General features: G+C 31.9%; 1 protein-coding gene across 1 annotated transcript in view; it reads left to right on the forward strand.

Moving 5' to 3' along the window:
* The window catches only part of LOC118188743 (uncharacterized), a 240,108-nt gene that overhangs the window by 82,011 nt on the left and 141,209 nt on the right, over positions 1–16,888 (forward strand). The window contains exons 3-4 of the mRNA XM_085822219.1: positions 5,310–5,501; positions 10,576–10,788. Of these exons, the coding sequence (XP_085678345.1) occupies positions 5,310–5,501; positions 10,576–10,788 (405 nt within the window). The remainder of the gene's footprint in view (positions 1–5,309; positions 5,502–10,575; positions 10,789–16,888) is intronic.

Here is a 16,888-nt window from a genome sequence, read left to right on the forward strand (position 1 = left end):
GAACAACGTCCATGAATATATTCAAACTTTAACATCAAAACTTGTATTTCGTGAAACAATATTATTCATAAATTAATTTACTATGCGCATTAACATTTTAAAATAACAAATTACAATTCAAGAAATAACGTTTGGTTAACAGAAAGACGTTTGCTTTCGTTTAATACTCTTATGTAGTATCAATAAATGAGATTTCAGTAAAGAATTTACATTTGCTTTAAGAAGCAGCTTATAATAAATAATCAGTTTAAAAGAACTTTAAACTCAGATTAAACGATAATGTAAACGAAACTTATCTTTTCCGTTGAAATTGTCCAGTTGATGATTCGATGTGCTAGCAGCACGGTATGACAATTTTAATTCCAGAATTGGTTTCCAGAATATTTGACCAGTAGTCCATAACTGAAAAGAAACTGCGCCGATCTCCAGCAACTAAAAGTTAAATTCGGGAGTAAGAGTTTGTTAAAGCCAAACAGAAATTCTAAACATTTTGTTGCGCCATTTTGGATGTTGGCAAAGAGGTTACCAATGGGATGCACCACTTGATCAAGAATTGCACAATCGATTTAAAACCTGGTATAATGAAATTCCTAAATTAAAAAATGTTGAAATTTCAAGACATTATTTCAACAATCTGTCAAAAGGAAATCTGTCGAATATTCAATTGCACTGTTTTACAGACAATAGCCAAAAGGGATATGGTGCCGTTGTATATTTGAGATACAATGAAAATGAGTTAACAAAAATATCATTTGTTATGTCCAAAGCAAGAGTTGCTCCCATAAAAAGGGTTACGTTACCTCGACTGGAGCTTTTAGGAGCAGTCATAGGAGCTCGACTCATCACATACATCCGACATTCGTTGAAAAACATAGAAATGAAGATTTATATGTGGACAGATTCAGAAATTGTATTACATTGGGTCAAGGCTGATCCGACAAAATGGAAACAATTTGTTCGAAATAGGTGTCTAGAAATCCAAGAGAAAACTGATCCAGATTGGTGGAATTATTGTCCCAGCCATGAGAATCCTTCGGACTTATTGACGAGAGGACAGAAGGTAGAAAACCTTTCAAAAAATGAGCTGTGGTGGTATGGCCCACCTTGGCTTGTCAAAGATAACAACGTTTGGCCCAGATCTTCGAGAAATTTTAAGGAAGATGATAAAATAACAAATTCTGAGAAACGAAAAGGAAAGAAGCAAGAAATTTTAACAGCAAACTGTATTGTTGAAAACATCATTCCTATCGAGAACTTTAGTGACATAAAAAAGGTATATAGAATAACATCTTATGTTTTCAGATTTATCAATAATTTGAAAAACCCAAAACTAAGAAGAATTGGACCTGTTAAGGCTGAAGAGATGAATGAAGCAGAGAATTTCTGGATCAAGAAAACTCAGGAAGAAAATAATAAGAATAAGAAAAAAGATCATAAGTTGCAACATGGTGCCGAAATTCCGAGATAACAGTGATCTTTAGATATATTGTGATTTAAGTATTTATTATTGTTCGATTAGTGATTGAATATTGAGTATTAAGATGGATAAGTTAAAAGCACTAAAAAAGAAGCGAGGAATGTTAAGAGCATCAGTAACAAGACTGATAGCTAAAATGGAAAAGGAAATAGAATCGGATAATATTAAATTTGATTTATTAGAAGATGATTTATCCATCTTAAATGAAAATGAAAACGATATACTAATATTGAACTCTGAAATCGAATCTATCCTAACAGATGAAAAAGAGTACGAAACTGAAATACAGGATAGCTTGGACTATAAAAATAAAATTACCTTGTGTAAATCGAAGATCAGCAGAATATTTAGAAATAGAAAATGTGTTAAATTAAATGAGTTGCCATCTAATTCTGCTACTATAGATACGGTAGAGCACACAAATACAAATGGCGCTAAACTTCCGAAACTAACCATAAATAAATTTAAAGGCGAAATATGTGAATTTCAAAGTTTTTGGGCTCAATACGAATCTGCTATACATAATAACTCTGCTTTAAAGGATGTAGACAAATTTAATTACCTCACATCTTTACTAACGGACGCAGCTTTAATGTCAATAAAGGGATTACCGTTAGTTGCCGAAAATTATGCAATGGAACATCAAACATTGAGAATAACATAACATAGTAAGCTTTCATCATGGCGGCTGTAGGTCGACTGACGTTTTTTCATATCGCCACGAGATGGCGTTTAAATAAAATAGTTCGGTTACAGTTCATGACATGAATAAAATAGTTCAATTACACTTAAATAGGTCTGTTTACTCACAAAGTTTATTATTTCGGAGTCGTAAAAATATCATAAAATGCTCTCATAAATTCAACTTGTATCAAGAAAATAACATATAATAAATTGCTCAAAAATTGTTTACTACTTAGCAAAACATACAAAACATACATAAATGTCTTACCATAAGCTTTTATATTTAAGCTGAATTCTTCAAAATCTTAATCTTAACAAAATATTAAGCTGATTAAGCAACACACACTTAATAACTCTTTTACTTTATTTAAATAGTCATTCGATTTTATTCATAATTATTTTCTTTCGCTTCAAGAAATATTTTCAAGACATGCATTCATTAAAGGAAAACAATCGTATTTTCTTAAAGTATTATACTATAATCATTTTCTCAAAATGTTCGTCGAAAGATAAATCAACAAGTACAATATTTTATTTTATGTAGAATAAAACATTTAATAAGGAACAACAGCACTCAAAGGAAATAAAAATAATAAAAGATTTGACGTAAACACATCATAAATCATCGCTAGTCTAAACATTTCCGCGGGGGGAAAACATCTGCTGCTGTATGTCAGAATCGAAACTAATAAATTCTAATGAACAACGTCCATGAATATATTCAAACTTTAACATCAAAACATGTATTCAGTGAAACAATATTATTCACAAATTAATTTACTATGCGAAATAACATTTTAAAATAACAAATTACAATTCAAGAAATAACGTTTGGTTAACAGAAAGCTGTTTGCTTTCGTTTAATACTCTTATGTAGTATCAATAAATGAGATTTCAGTAAAGAATTTACATTTGCTTTAAGAAGCAGCTTATAATAAATAATCAGTTTAAAAGAACTTTAAACTCAGATTAAACGATAATGTAAACGAAACTTATCTTTTCCGTTGAAATTGTCCAGTTGATGATTCGATGTGCTAGCAGCACGGTATGACAATTTTAATTCCAGAATTCGTTTCCAGAATATTTGACCAGTAGTCCACACCTGAAAAGAAACTGAGCCGATCTCCAGCAACTAAAAGTTAAATTCGGGAGTAAGAGCTTGTTAAAGCCAAACGGAAATTCTAAACATTTTGTTGTGTCATTTTGGATTCAAATTTAGTTGGGCGCCAATGTGATGTAGCCGTTCCTCAATAGACACAAATGCCGGCTAGCTTTAAAAGGATTTATTAACAGAGCACACAGGAACGGTTACAAACAAAAGAAATATATATAAAAATGAAACATAAACGAAATGGAACATCAAACATTGAGAATAACATAACATAGTAAGCTATCATCATGGCGGCTGGAGGTCGACTGACGTTTTTTCATATCGCCACGAGATGGCGTTTAAATAAAATAGTTCGGTTACAGTTCATGAGTTCATGGCGTGAATAAAATAGTTCAATTACACTTAAATAGGTCTGTTACAAGGTAAATTAAATCTGAAATTTAAGTATCTCACGTTTTGCCGAATGCCAGTGTGCGTGTTGACGCATAAAAGTTAAAAATATCTTATTTCAGGCAGTGGCAACATATTTCCTTTAATAGCGAAGTTTTTTTGTCTAAGAGCAAGAGATGAATATCTTACATTTTGTCGAATGACAACAATCTGACTAGCCGGATATAAAAATGTTTTATTGAAATCAAGAAGGTTAGAATAGAAGGAGTAAAGATAGCATTACGAATGTGAAGCCAAGAAAATATCAACAACGTGACGTCACGACTTATCATGGTTGCCGCACAGAGTACGGATAAGACTTCGAAACGTACTAATAAATAAAATTCCACTGACTTTGAGAGCAAATATCAACGTGCGCATACTCCGAAAAGTGTCTTTGGGCATAATTTTCATAAAATACCATTAAAACTTTCACTCGTCTTCTAGATTTTACGATGCATGCATTTGCTCTTATAGTTACCCTTTACACATTTTCAAATATCTAGATTTTATTAAATCTGAAACATTTATTTGAAAATCCTTGCGATTTTTTTTTATATCCTAAATAGAAAATATTTTATGTTAAGTATTAAAACTAGAAGAAGGTAGAAGACTTATAAACATTCAGTGATGCAGCTAACATGTAGACAACACCTATTAGAATGTAAGCAAAACCAATCGGAAGACCGTCTGTGGCAGCGGTCGTGATAAGTCATGACGTTATATCGTAACGTGTCGTGGCTGATTTCAATCACTGTTGCCACTGCTCGCTTTTAATAGCTGTGTTCGTCCATCAAAAATTCATTAAATTCGTACAAAGTATGAAACATATTAAAACCAAATTCAAAAACCTGGCTTTGAGGTGTACATGCTCGGGTGAAAGGCTACATTTCTTTAAAATTTGGTAACTTTAGATGCCACTGTATTTACATAATGTGAAGAACATACATATGTACGTACGCAATTACACATTCTTCACTATTTAATAGTAAATAGAGAATATTAATTAATTATATTTAAGATGTAGAGACATTAGTTATTTTTTGAAAGCGGGAGGAAATAAAAAAGGAGCAGTGCCCTCGCCGGGACTCGAACCACGGACATCTCGAATACGCGTCGAGTGTGCTGACCACTACACTACGAAGGCATGTTAAGAAAGGGGAAATACCTTATATACCCCCTTTTAAAAGGCGACTGAAGTTTTAGGGGACCCAATCGCCAAATCCTGGTGGTGAAAATCATCATTCACCGCCTTTTCGTTCGGACGCCATTGTAGAGTCATTAGGTATATTTGAAGCAGGAAGAAGGAAAAAATGAGCAATGCCCTCGTCGGGACTCGAACCACGGACCTCTCGAATTCGCGTCGCACATGCTGACCACTAAACCATGAAGGTTTGCTAAGAAGGCGGGAGAAATACTTTATAAAGAAATAATTTTTTTTTTCTTTATAAAAATTATACAGAATATTCCTGTTCTTTATATAAGTTTCATATATTTGCTTTTATATGTTAAACATTGCATTTTTTTTGTACAATCTCCTTATGAAGACTTTTATAAATATTTACATATTATTCCATTTTTAAACGGGAACATATTTTTGATTTCCAGGTGAGAGATTTAGAACAAGAGCTTGAAGAACTTCATGACAATTTTCGAGAAGATCAAGCATCCGAATTTCGCGGTCTCAAAAAAGAACTCGAAACTGCCACCAAAAACTGTCGGGTATTGCAGTTCAAGCTCAGAAAAGCGGAAAAGAAATGTGAACTCCTGGAACTTGACAGACACAGTTTGGAAGATAAGGTAATTTTTATGGTGTTAGAATATTATGCTCGATAGGGTTGGCATAAGCACGAGGAACTCAAACTTTTGTTTAATTTTATAGAAATTAAGTTTATTTTTAAGCATTTTTCAACATAATTATTGCTCATTCCGATGCAGCTTTAATATAGCAGATCATAGTACGCAAGTGTTATGAATAGTACTGTTCATAACACTTGCGATAGCAAGTGCTTTTTATCACTTAGTCAGGTGTTCCTAATAATTTCTTCTCAATGATTTTGTTATTTGAATATCGCAAAGCAGATGGACGGTATGTGCCTATGTAGAGACATTAGGATTTTTTGGAAGCATGAAAGATGAAAAATGAGCAACGCCTTCGCTGGGACTCGAACCACGGACCTCTCGAATACACATCGAGCGTACTGACCACTACACTACAAAGGTATGTTAAGAAGGAGGGCTTATATACTTTTCTTTTAAAGGGCAACCAAGGTTTTAGGTGACCCAAACGCCAAATCCTGGGTGAGGAGAATTATCATTCATCACCCTTTTAGTTCGGGCCACCACTGAAGAGACATTAGGTTATTTTGAAGCCAGAGAGATGAAAAATGCGCAAAGCCCTCACCAGTAATTGAACCACGGACATCTGGAATACGCGCCCAGCATGCAGACCACTACACCCGGAAAGCACGCTAAGAAGGCGGGAGAAATACCTTATAACTTTATCAGGAAAACTGGCTCACTGGCATCGGAGAAACCCCGAAAACCCGCCTCAGTTCGAACTCAGGACGAATTTTAAGCATTCAACAAGGCTTTAAGCACTCGGCCATTGTAGGGACAGTGACTATCTTAATTTTTTTCTCATATTTCATTAATTGTAGGAAATGTTAGGTAGATATCCCCAGTTTTCTAATTTTAGTGATATTGAAGTCAAGGTCCAGGGTGGAAACTGAACTGGATTTCTTGCCGCGCTCCAGTACATACGTTAAGATGATTTTTAGCGTTGCAAGCAAATGATTCATATTCGAAAACTGCATAGGACGTCGGCAGTATTTACATTGAAATGACTTCAATAAAAAATTTTCAAAGAAATACTAAACAAAGTAGGTCTCTCAACTGCATGTCTGAAACTAAACATATTTCTGTTACTTCATAATTAACTCAAATTGACAACTTATTCCCAGTATTTGTAATAAAAATCGAAAAATTGGTTTCATTGACTAAAGAGAAATACTAAACAAAGTAGGTCTCTCAACTGCATGTCTGAAACTAAACATATTTCTGTTACTTCATAATTAACTCAAATTGACAACTTATTCCCAGTATTTGTAATAAAAATCGAAAAATTGGTTTCATTGACTAAAGAGAAATACTAAACAAAGTAGGTCTCTCAACTGCATGTCTGAAACTAAACATATTTCTGTTACTTCATAATTAACTCAAATTGACAACTTATTCCCAGTATTTGTAATAAAAATCGAAAAATTGGTTTCATTGACTAAAGAGAAATACTAAACAAAGTAGGTCTCTCAACTGCATGTCTGAAACTAAACATATTTCTGTTACTTCATAATTAACTCAAATTGACAACTTATTCCCAGTATTTGTAATAAAAATCGAAAAATTGGTTTCATTGACTAAAGAGAAATACTAAACAAAGTAGGTCTCTCAACTGCATGTCTGAAACTAAACATATTTCTGTTACTTCATAATTAACTCAAATTGACAACTTATTCCCAGTATTTGTAATAAAAATCGAAAAATTGGTTTCATTGACTAAAGAGAAATACTAAACAAAGTAGGTCTCTCAACTGCATGTCTGAAACTAAACATATTTCTGTTACTTCATAATTAACTCAAATTGACAACTTATTCCCAGTATTTGTAATAAAAATCGAAAAATTGGTTTCATTGACTAAAGAGAAATACTAAACAAAGTAGGTCTCTCAACTGCATGTCTGAAACTAAACATATTTCTGTTACTTCATAATTAACTCAAATTGACAACTTATTCCCAGTATTTGTAATAAAAATCGAAAAATTGGTTTCATTGACTAAAGAGAAAGGCAAGGCATTTGAAGGCCGACTGTCCAGAATGGGTACTTCTCCATAACATAAATCGTAAAATCGAAATATGGAAAAAATTCGATATGACATTTCAGAAAAAGTTCCATTTTGTGACAGAATACCTAAGTTAGAACAATGCTTATATATATAAATCAATAAAAATCCCATGTCATTGTATCTAGACATGAAAAACGCAAGTTAATTTTTTTCAACCGCCCCAGTAGAACAGGAGATATAGAAGTGTGCTCTTCTTTTTCCTTTTTCTTTTTTTAGCTCAAAGGGCGTTAGCTTAGAAGGGCTATTAATTTCGTTCTGGCATTTTGCGTTGGTTCACTATAAATGCCGGTTCACTTTTCAAATTATTGCCACCAAATATTAGATCACTTGTTATATTTAAAGAAATTAAATAATGAAGAATCTGCATAAATGTATGTGTGTTTCTCGCATTGTGATAAAACGACGGTACCTAAAGCCACCCAGTTTTGAATAACGCAATCTTGCACCGAATAGGGACATCTGGAAGCCCGAATTTAGAATTCGAAATTTGTTTTATTATCGATTTCATGATTTGTAACACTGTAGAGACATTAGGTTTTTTTGGAGACCAGAGAAATGAAAAATTAACAACCGCCTTCGCCGGGAATCGAACCACCGACCTCTTAAATACCGGCTCAGTGTGCAGAACCACTACACCACGAAGGCACGCTAGGGAAGTGGGAGAAATACCTTATAACACTTTAACGAATTTTTGATTAACAAACTCAACGATTTCAAAGCGAGCAATGACAATACTGTACGAGGAAAAAAAGAAAAAGCACTTTTATCTCCAGCGCCCGAGACTATGTGTATCGAAAATTCTAAAGATAGACTCATTTTAAAATTAATTTGCGATATTGTTATTGAACTGAATTTTACGGTTTAAGGTCGAAGAAGATGATATTTAATAAATAAAGACAACATACAAAATGCTAAAAATAGGTCCCTTTGGACGTAATTTAAAATGTGAAATCTTTCAGCTTTTTATGTGTGTGTGCGATGCACACCAAAGCCTAAAAAGTAAGAAAGCATCTCTCTTCCCAACCATTTAAGGTTTTTGATTTCTATTTTTTTCTTTTAGTCTTAGACTTAGTAGATTTACTCCATAAAACTATTTCCCTCTAGAGTGAAGTGACCACACGTCCCGATTTTGGCGGGACAGTCTCGCGTTTTGGAGAACTGTCCCGCGTCCCACCCATTTTTAAAAATGTCCCGCTTTTTAAGAAAACATCTGCATTTCTTATTTTAAATGGACTGTCAAAATATATTACCTATTATTTATTAATTATTATAGTAAATATAAAGAAATAAAAAACAGATAAATAAAAAAACATATAAAATGCATGCAGAGTAAACTAAATTAGGCGATGTAACGAGTTAGATTTACTCGGTGATGTTCGATCATTGTCGTTATGTCTCGTTAAGGAATATGTATTGTTAACGGAGGAACAGCTAGCATTAGCTGAAGGGCTATTTGCTTTCCACACCATAAACCACAATCAAAGTTTCAAATCAATTGATTGTACATCGTATATGATCAAAACATTGTAAGACAAAAAAATTGCATGTGCAAGGACAAAAACCGAAGCAATTATTTGTAGTGTTTTTTCACTATATTCGTTTTCACAATTGCAGAAAGAATTAAATTTTTAAATGCACATTTATATTCATATATTATGATGCTTCCAACCACAAAGATTTAATATTATTTCCCTCAATTGTTAGACTTTTTGATCCAGAAGCAGGAATTAAAATTAAAATATTAGATTTTATTTCATTGCCGAGTGAAACTTCAGAAATAATTTTTGATTCAATAAGTACAATTTTAAAAAATAATAATTTGATAAATAAAATTATTGCCTTTGTTAGGATAACACTAACGCAAATTTTAGTGGAAAAGCTAGAAGAGGCATCAATAACGTTTTAACGAAACTTAACGAACATTTGTGCCAAAAAATTATTAGAGTAGGTTGTCCAGCACACACTGTATACAGTACTACTCAAACAGCATCTGACTTACTTCCAGTGGATCTTGAAAATATTATTGCAAAAATTTATTCGTATTTTTATATATATACTCTGCGTGTTGAAAGTTTGAAGGATTTTTGTGAAAGCGCAGAAATCTAATATAAAATAATTGGGCGACATTAAAAAAGGAAATTTTATGGGAATATGTGGAAAAATCTTTTTAATATAGTAGTAACCATTTTCCGTAAAATAATATTTGCGAAATTGATCTATTTGATGAAGTGCCATTGGTAAAAAGATATGTTTCTGAAGAAAAAATTAAATGTTAGTTGTCTGCAAATGTGAAAACTGATAAAAAATGGACGGAGTTGTTCCTTCATTTTAAACAGAATAATATTCCTTATGAAAATATTGTGAAAATTTTAGAACACGCGCTCTCCCTTCCAGGAACAAATGCAGCAACAAAACGTGTTTTTTCTAGTATCAATAAAATAGGGACAATTGTAAAAACGCAGTTGAAATTAAAACTTTGAAATCTGTATTAAGAGAAAAATATAATTTGACCAATTCATGTGAGAAATTTTACGACATTTTAATAAATGATTCGAATATATTCCAAAGTATTCACTGGAATAAAAAATATGATCGTGAAAGAAAATCATAATTTTTTGAAATAAAATTTTAAATTAACTAAACAGTATTCAAATTATAGTTTTTTACAAATATTTTTATAGCTACCAATAGTTAATAATAAATATATTTTTGTATATGAATGTATACAATAAAATATATTTTTTTCAATTATTGGTCTTTTTTTATAACTAAATTACAATTCTCATTTCATTCCATTTGTCCCGCTTTGTCTCAATGAAAATGTGGTCACTTTACTCTTGAGACATCTGTCAGGTTCTCATACAGCGAAACTCAAATCAAAATTTTTCCTAACAATAAATACCTATTTGTATGAATGGATAACATCTATTATTTGCTAACCTGTCATTAATTTGCTGGATGTTATTTTTAGGTTCGAGAATACCAAGCCGCTGTTCGTCAAGACGTCGACCGCAGTAAATTCAAAGAGTTGGAGAAGGAGTTGAATTTAGCGCGAAATTTATCAACCACGCTGAACAAGGAGATTGTTGAATTGAAGGAGGCTCTTCTGAGAGCGGAAACGGAGAATGAAGCGTTACGTCAGCAACAGGGTGGTGGAACGAGAAGCGCAACGCCTACGTCACAGGTAAGGAAGGCAACGTGGCTAAAAATATTCGATTGCAACATATCAGCAATGGCTTCTTTACCTAAATATGATATACTTTAGCTATCAACTAGGCTGACTGAATTCAAGTATTTAGTACAACACTTCTATTGCGACAATTTTTATACAGTCCAATAGAGTTCTAGCCGAATTCTTATAAAAGGTTATAGGTTATATACTCTATAGAAATACCTCTGTAAAATTATATATAAAAACTGTGTTTGGCTGTATTTATATATTCTATATCTGTGTGTTTGGCTGTCCTTTAATAACTCAGTCACTACTATAGCTATCGTCTACAATTCTTTTCTGGGTCCTGGAAAAGGTCGGGGGTCCACTTTATTCCAAAAAAAAAAGTAGCTAAAATCAGAGATATTAATTAAAAACTCGAAAAAGCGATCATTTTCACCCTCATTTTTCTGAGTGCCAACAGCCTCGCAAGCTGGAGATGAAATTCTACTTTATTTCGAAAGTTGTTGCCACTGTTCGCTTTCGAATCCTAGAGTTTGTTAATAAAATTTTTCCAAGTTTTACCATAAAATAAAAATAGCATTGCCAAACGTTAAATACATTATTCCCCATTCCAAAAATTCGACTATTTCCGTCTTCGTACGACTTTAATCAGCCGAAAGATTAATTAGAAAACTCTGAAAGCGCTCATTTTCGCACTCATTTTCCCGAGTGGCAACAGTCTCGCGCGTTGCAGATAAAAATGCTTTATTTCGAAAAGTGTTGCTACTGCTCACTTTCGTAGAATTTGTTAATCAAAAATTTGTTAAGTTTTACAAAATCCAAGCGTATAAAGAAGAATGTCTGTTTGTTCGTGTTATTGATTTCTAATCAATCATGATCCATTTTTTGCCACAGTGAATCGACTAAAATTGAATATGGGTGAAATATTGGATGGAACTTGAGCTTTTACGACCATTTGATTAGAAAGATGAAAGTCCTTAAAAACTGTTGCTGATATAATGAGAAAGAATTAACTTATTTTTCTACGGAAATTTTTTATGTGGATTCCCTATCGCATCAGACTGAAAAATGTATGACTATGAATCGTATTTTTTGCATCGTTATTAGATAAGGATTGCATCATTACTCTCAATCTAACTTAAGTGGCATCGGGCATCGGGGACGCTAATATATAATATGTAAGTCTTCCATTCAGCAGAATTCTATAAAATGTATCTCTGCAAAATCATATGTAAATTTTATAACGTATGTATAAAATGGTAATCTATAAACATCTGCTAACGTTTGACCGTATTTTCAATTTCTAATGTACTGCATGGGATATAGAAGTAAAATTATGTATAAACATAGTGAAATTATGTATAATCTAACTTAAGTGGCATCGGGGACTTCCGCTAATATATAATATGTAAGTCTTCCATTCAGCAGAATTCTATAAAATGTATCTCTGCAAAATCATATGTAAATTTTATAACGTATGTATAAAATGGTAATCTATAAACATCTGCTAACATTTGACCGTATTTTCAATTTTAATGTACTGCATGGGATATAGAAGTGAAATTATGTATAAACATAGTGAAATTATGTATAATCTAACTTAAGTGGCATCGGGGACTTCCGCTAATATATAATATGTAAGTCTTCCATTCAGCAGAATTCTATAACATGTATCTCTGCAAAATCATATGTAAATTTTATAACGTATGTATAAAATGGTAATCTATAAACATCTGCTAACGTTTGACCGTATTTTCAATTTCTAATGTACTGCATGGGATATAGAAGTAAAATTATGTATAAACATAGTGAAATTATGTATAATCTAACTTAAGTGGCATCGGGGACTTCCGCTAATATATAATATGTAAGTCTTCCATTCAGCAGAATTCTATAAAATGTATCTCTGCAAAATCATATGTAAATTTTATAACGTATGTATAAAATGGTAATCTATAAACATCTGCTAACGTTTGACCGTATTTTCAATTTCTAATGTACTGCATGGGATATAGAAGTGAAATTATGTATAAACATATACGCAATAAAATTTTATTCATAACTGTTCAATTATTTTCGTATGGACATGTTTGTCTTTTTTACGTCCTTCTACAAAATAAAGGAAGTATTGTAATCGCGAACAATTTCGGGTATTATATTTCAATTAAAATATCAATTTTCACCATTTTCAAATCCATTTGAATGATGTTTTTGCCTGACATCCGTATGTATGGACATAGTAAAGAACTCTTTTTTTCAAAACGGATTAAAATGGATTCAAAAGAGATTTATTCCGTGACTTCTGTACGTACGTGCGTATGTATCTAGCGTAATTCAAAAACGTGTAGCCCTAGAACTTCGAAATTTTGTGTCTTAGACTGCTATAACATGTAGTTGTGCATCTTGTTTTTCGATGGAATCGGTCTACATCAAAACGGCTGATTGTACATTGGTAGTAGAATAGTGAATGAAGTCAGTCAGTGCACCAACTATAGTGTCTTTCTGCCCAATGCGGCAGAAATTTAACTTTTAATTTTATGTACTGAAAATTTCGCCTTCCTGGCAGCTGGCTTAATAGCTTGTTTTTGAGTAGAAACTCTATAATAGTACAATTAATTTTTCTACCGTATTTGGTGCTCTAGATTTTCTCTATTTTAGAATTTTTAATGAATATGCTTTCAAGTATTATGTATCTTTATCTTGCAACGAAATGAGAACTGAATTAGTTGAATAAGAAATATGTCTAATATAACTCGAGGAAATAAGTTTTAATGAAGTTTAATAAGGTGTATAAGCATGTCATGTCCACAGATTTTTTTAAATTCTTATCCAGATCTTCTCAATGTATTTACTATAAACCTCATCTTATAAACTTTAAAACGCCTTCTTTCTTCAGTTGAAAAAATTTGTGATCTTACTATAATGAGCAGAGAAGTCCTTGATTAAATTAAAAGATTTTTTTATCTTGCCTTTTTAAAATAAAATTATACATGAAAATATAAACTGAACGATGCACACTTTATTGAAGACTACCGTTATCTTCAGCAAAGTACTTAACACTTCATTGCCCATAAGAAGTACTTCATTCTTAACAGTAAATTATAAGAACGGCCTTAAATGAAACACGTTTAAAGTGATAAGACTGCTTCAGTGTTTGCAGCGAGATATAACGATAATACATATTTCCTCTACTCAGAACTACGCTAGTTTATTCTGCTCACGCCATATGGTTTACAGTTAAGGTTTTGGAAACCATTTTTAAAAATATCTCTTAAGCAGTAAAGAGATTATGGGGGTAAGTTGTTATTTTTGGAGAGTATTTATGTATTTTGAAGGCAAAAATATGTTGCGAGAAATATTTTTCTTGTAAACATTGTTATGGTCTGCTGGCTGCTATAATTTGAATAGAAATTTGTATTTTTACTTCTTTGTACGAAAAAAAGAAAGTATTGAAAAGGTGAAAAATTTTGGATATTATATTTTAACAGAAATATTCATTTTCCCCGTTCTTGAATTCATGTAGACGATATTTCTTGCGCGACATTTATATGTACGGGACAGAATAAAGGACTCTTTTTAGTCCAAAGGGGCTTTGTCCCTGAATAACTATTGTTTTCGTTTTGTGTTTTTGCGTTGAATCACTATAAATGTTCGTTTCACTTTTCAAACTGTTGCTGCCAAATGTTAGAATCCTGCATTATATTTTAAGAAATTAAATAATGAAAAAATATACATCAATAGATGTATATTTCTCTCATTGTGATAAAACAACGGTACACAGAGCCATCGAATTTTGAATGACGTAATCCTCCTAAGAATATGGGCATGTGGAAGACCAAATTTGAAATTTGGAATTAGTTTTGTAAAACTTTAACAAATTTTTTGAGTAACAAACTCAACGATTCAAAAGCGAGCAATGGCAACACTGTACGGGGAAAAAAAACCTTTTTATCTCCAACGCGCGGACCTGTGTATCGGAAATTCTAAAGATAGGCTCATTTTAAAATTATTTTGCGACATTGCTCTTGAACTGAATTTTATGGTTTTAAGTGCTAAGAACATGATATTTAATAAATAAAAGTAACACACAAAACGTTTAAAAAACGCCCCTTTAGACGTAATTTAAAATCTAAAATTTTCAATTTTTTTTTTTTTTTCTTTTTTTTCTTTTTTTTTTTTTTTTTTCAAAATGGATTTAAAAAGAATTTTTTCGTGACTTCTATAGGTACTCATGCATTGGTTATATAATGAAAAAAATTCTTTTAAAAGCGTAAAATCACTTTAAATCATTGTTAAAAAAAGTCTGGAAGCTTTCAGATTTTATATTACGCCCAAAGGGGTATAACGTTTTGTGTGTTACCTTTATTTATTAAATATAATATTGTTTGCACTTAAAACCATAAAAGTCAATTCAACAGCAATATCATTAAATAATTTAAAAAGAACATACCTGTAGAATTTCCGATACACAGTCTCGCGCGCTGGTGATGAAAACGTTTTTTCTTCCCTACAGTGTTGCCATTCCTTGTTTTAAAATAGTTGAGTTTGTTAATCAAAAATTCGTTAAAGTTTTATAAAATATGAAATAGATATTAAAAAAATCCAAATTTCAAATTTAGGCTTCCAGATGCCCACATTCGAGTGGAGAACTAGGTTATTCAAAATTGGATGTTCCTATGTACCGTTGCTTTTTTACAGTGCGAGAAATATACATTCATGCATATTCTTCATTTTTCATTTCTTCAAATATATTGCAGGGCTCTAATATTTGGTGGCAACAATTTGAAAAGTTAAACCCGTGTATTGTGAACCAACGCAAAATGCCAAAACAAAATTAATAGCCCTTCTGGACAAATTGCTTCTTTGAGCTGATAATTAAGTGATTAAATTTATACTGTTAATTCTAAAATTTATGTTACTGAAATGAACGATTTTAATTATTTATATAATCCCGATGACAGAAGTAAATTCTGTATATGTGCTACCGTTAAAGTATGAAATCCATTATTTTGTAGAATACCTGGTTATTCCTTGAAATAACTGATCGTGTCCGTTAAAGTGTAAAACCCTCTTGTATTTCATGGTTTAACTAGTTATTTCATAGAATAACGATCTGCAGCCCGTTAAAGTATAAAATAATCTATATCATATATCTCGCTTTTTAGTATAAGGTACGTTTTTAGTATAAGGTTTACCGTCTGTATCCCAGTAACTGAAGTTGACAGAGGAAAAGGTGATGCCAAATCTATTTTAGCTGTCATCATAAAAATAACCGAAGAAGGATTTTTTCAATTGGGCACAAGAAACGGCTGCATAAAACAATTATATTCCCGATCCCAGTTCAGTGTCTGCGAACAAAAATTAATTAAAATCGAAGAATTACCGGATGTAGAAAAATCGCTTCGGTCGGTTGCTACAGCTCAAAGTTTAGGTACTGGTCAGGGATTTAGAAAAATGTTCGTGTAAAACACAGTGTGTCAACAAAAAATGATTTTGTTTTAGAAATAATGTTCTTTGTAATTCCAAGTGTCATTTTCGTAATCCTTGTTGTAACAATTGATTTTATGATACGTTTCCATAAATACCATTTATACGCTGCAGAAATTAGATAAATTGCTTCTTTTTCATTTTAATTGTCTATCATTAGTTTATTTATAGAATACCTAGTTATTTCATTTTAGATAAATTGTTTATTTTACACTTTAACTGTCTCTCATTAGTTAATTTATAGAATACCTAGTTATTTCATAGAATAACTAGTTAAAGTGCCAAATTATTAACATATTACACACTTTAACGGACACGATCAGTTATTTCATGGAATAACTAGGTATTCTATGAAATAACTGCATTATATACTTTAACGGTAACATATGCATTCTCTTAACTCAAAAACGAATATCCGTAGAATGTTAAAATTTTGTATATGAGGCTGCTATAACATGGAGTAGTGCACTGATTTTATCGCAATCGCTAGTGCAGTTTTTGATGCCATTTTCAACTTGCCTCGAGAGATCTGTTATTCAAGTTAGAATAATTCGAGGAAATAAATTTAAATGAATGCAGCAAAATATGTGTATAATTCAGAAAGTAATTTCTTCCTCTCTCC

Source organism: Stegodyphus dumicola, chromosome 1, assembly GCF_044657685.1.
Source record: "Stegodyphus dumicola isolate Sdum_Otavi_A_Nest chromosome 1, ASM4465768v1".
NCBI classification, from domain to species: domain Eukaryota; kingdom Metazoa; phylum Arthropoda; class Arachnida; order Araneae; family Eresidae; genus Stegodyphus; species Stegodyphus dumicola.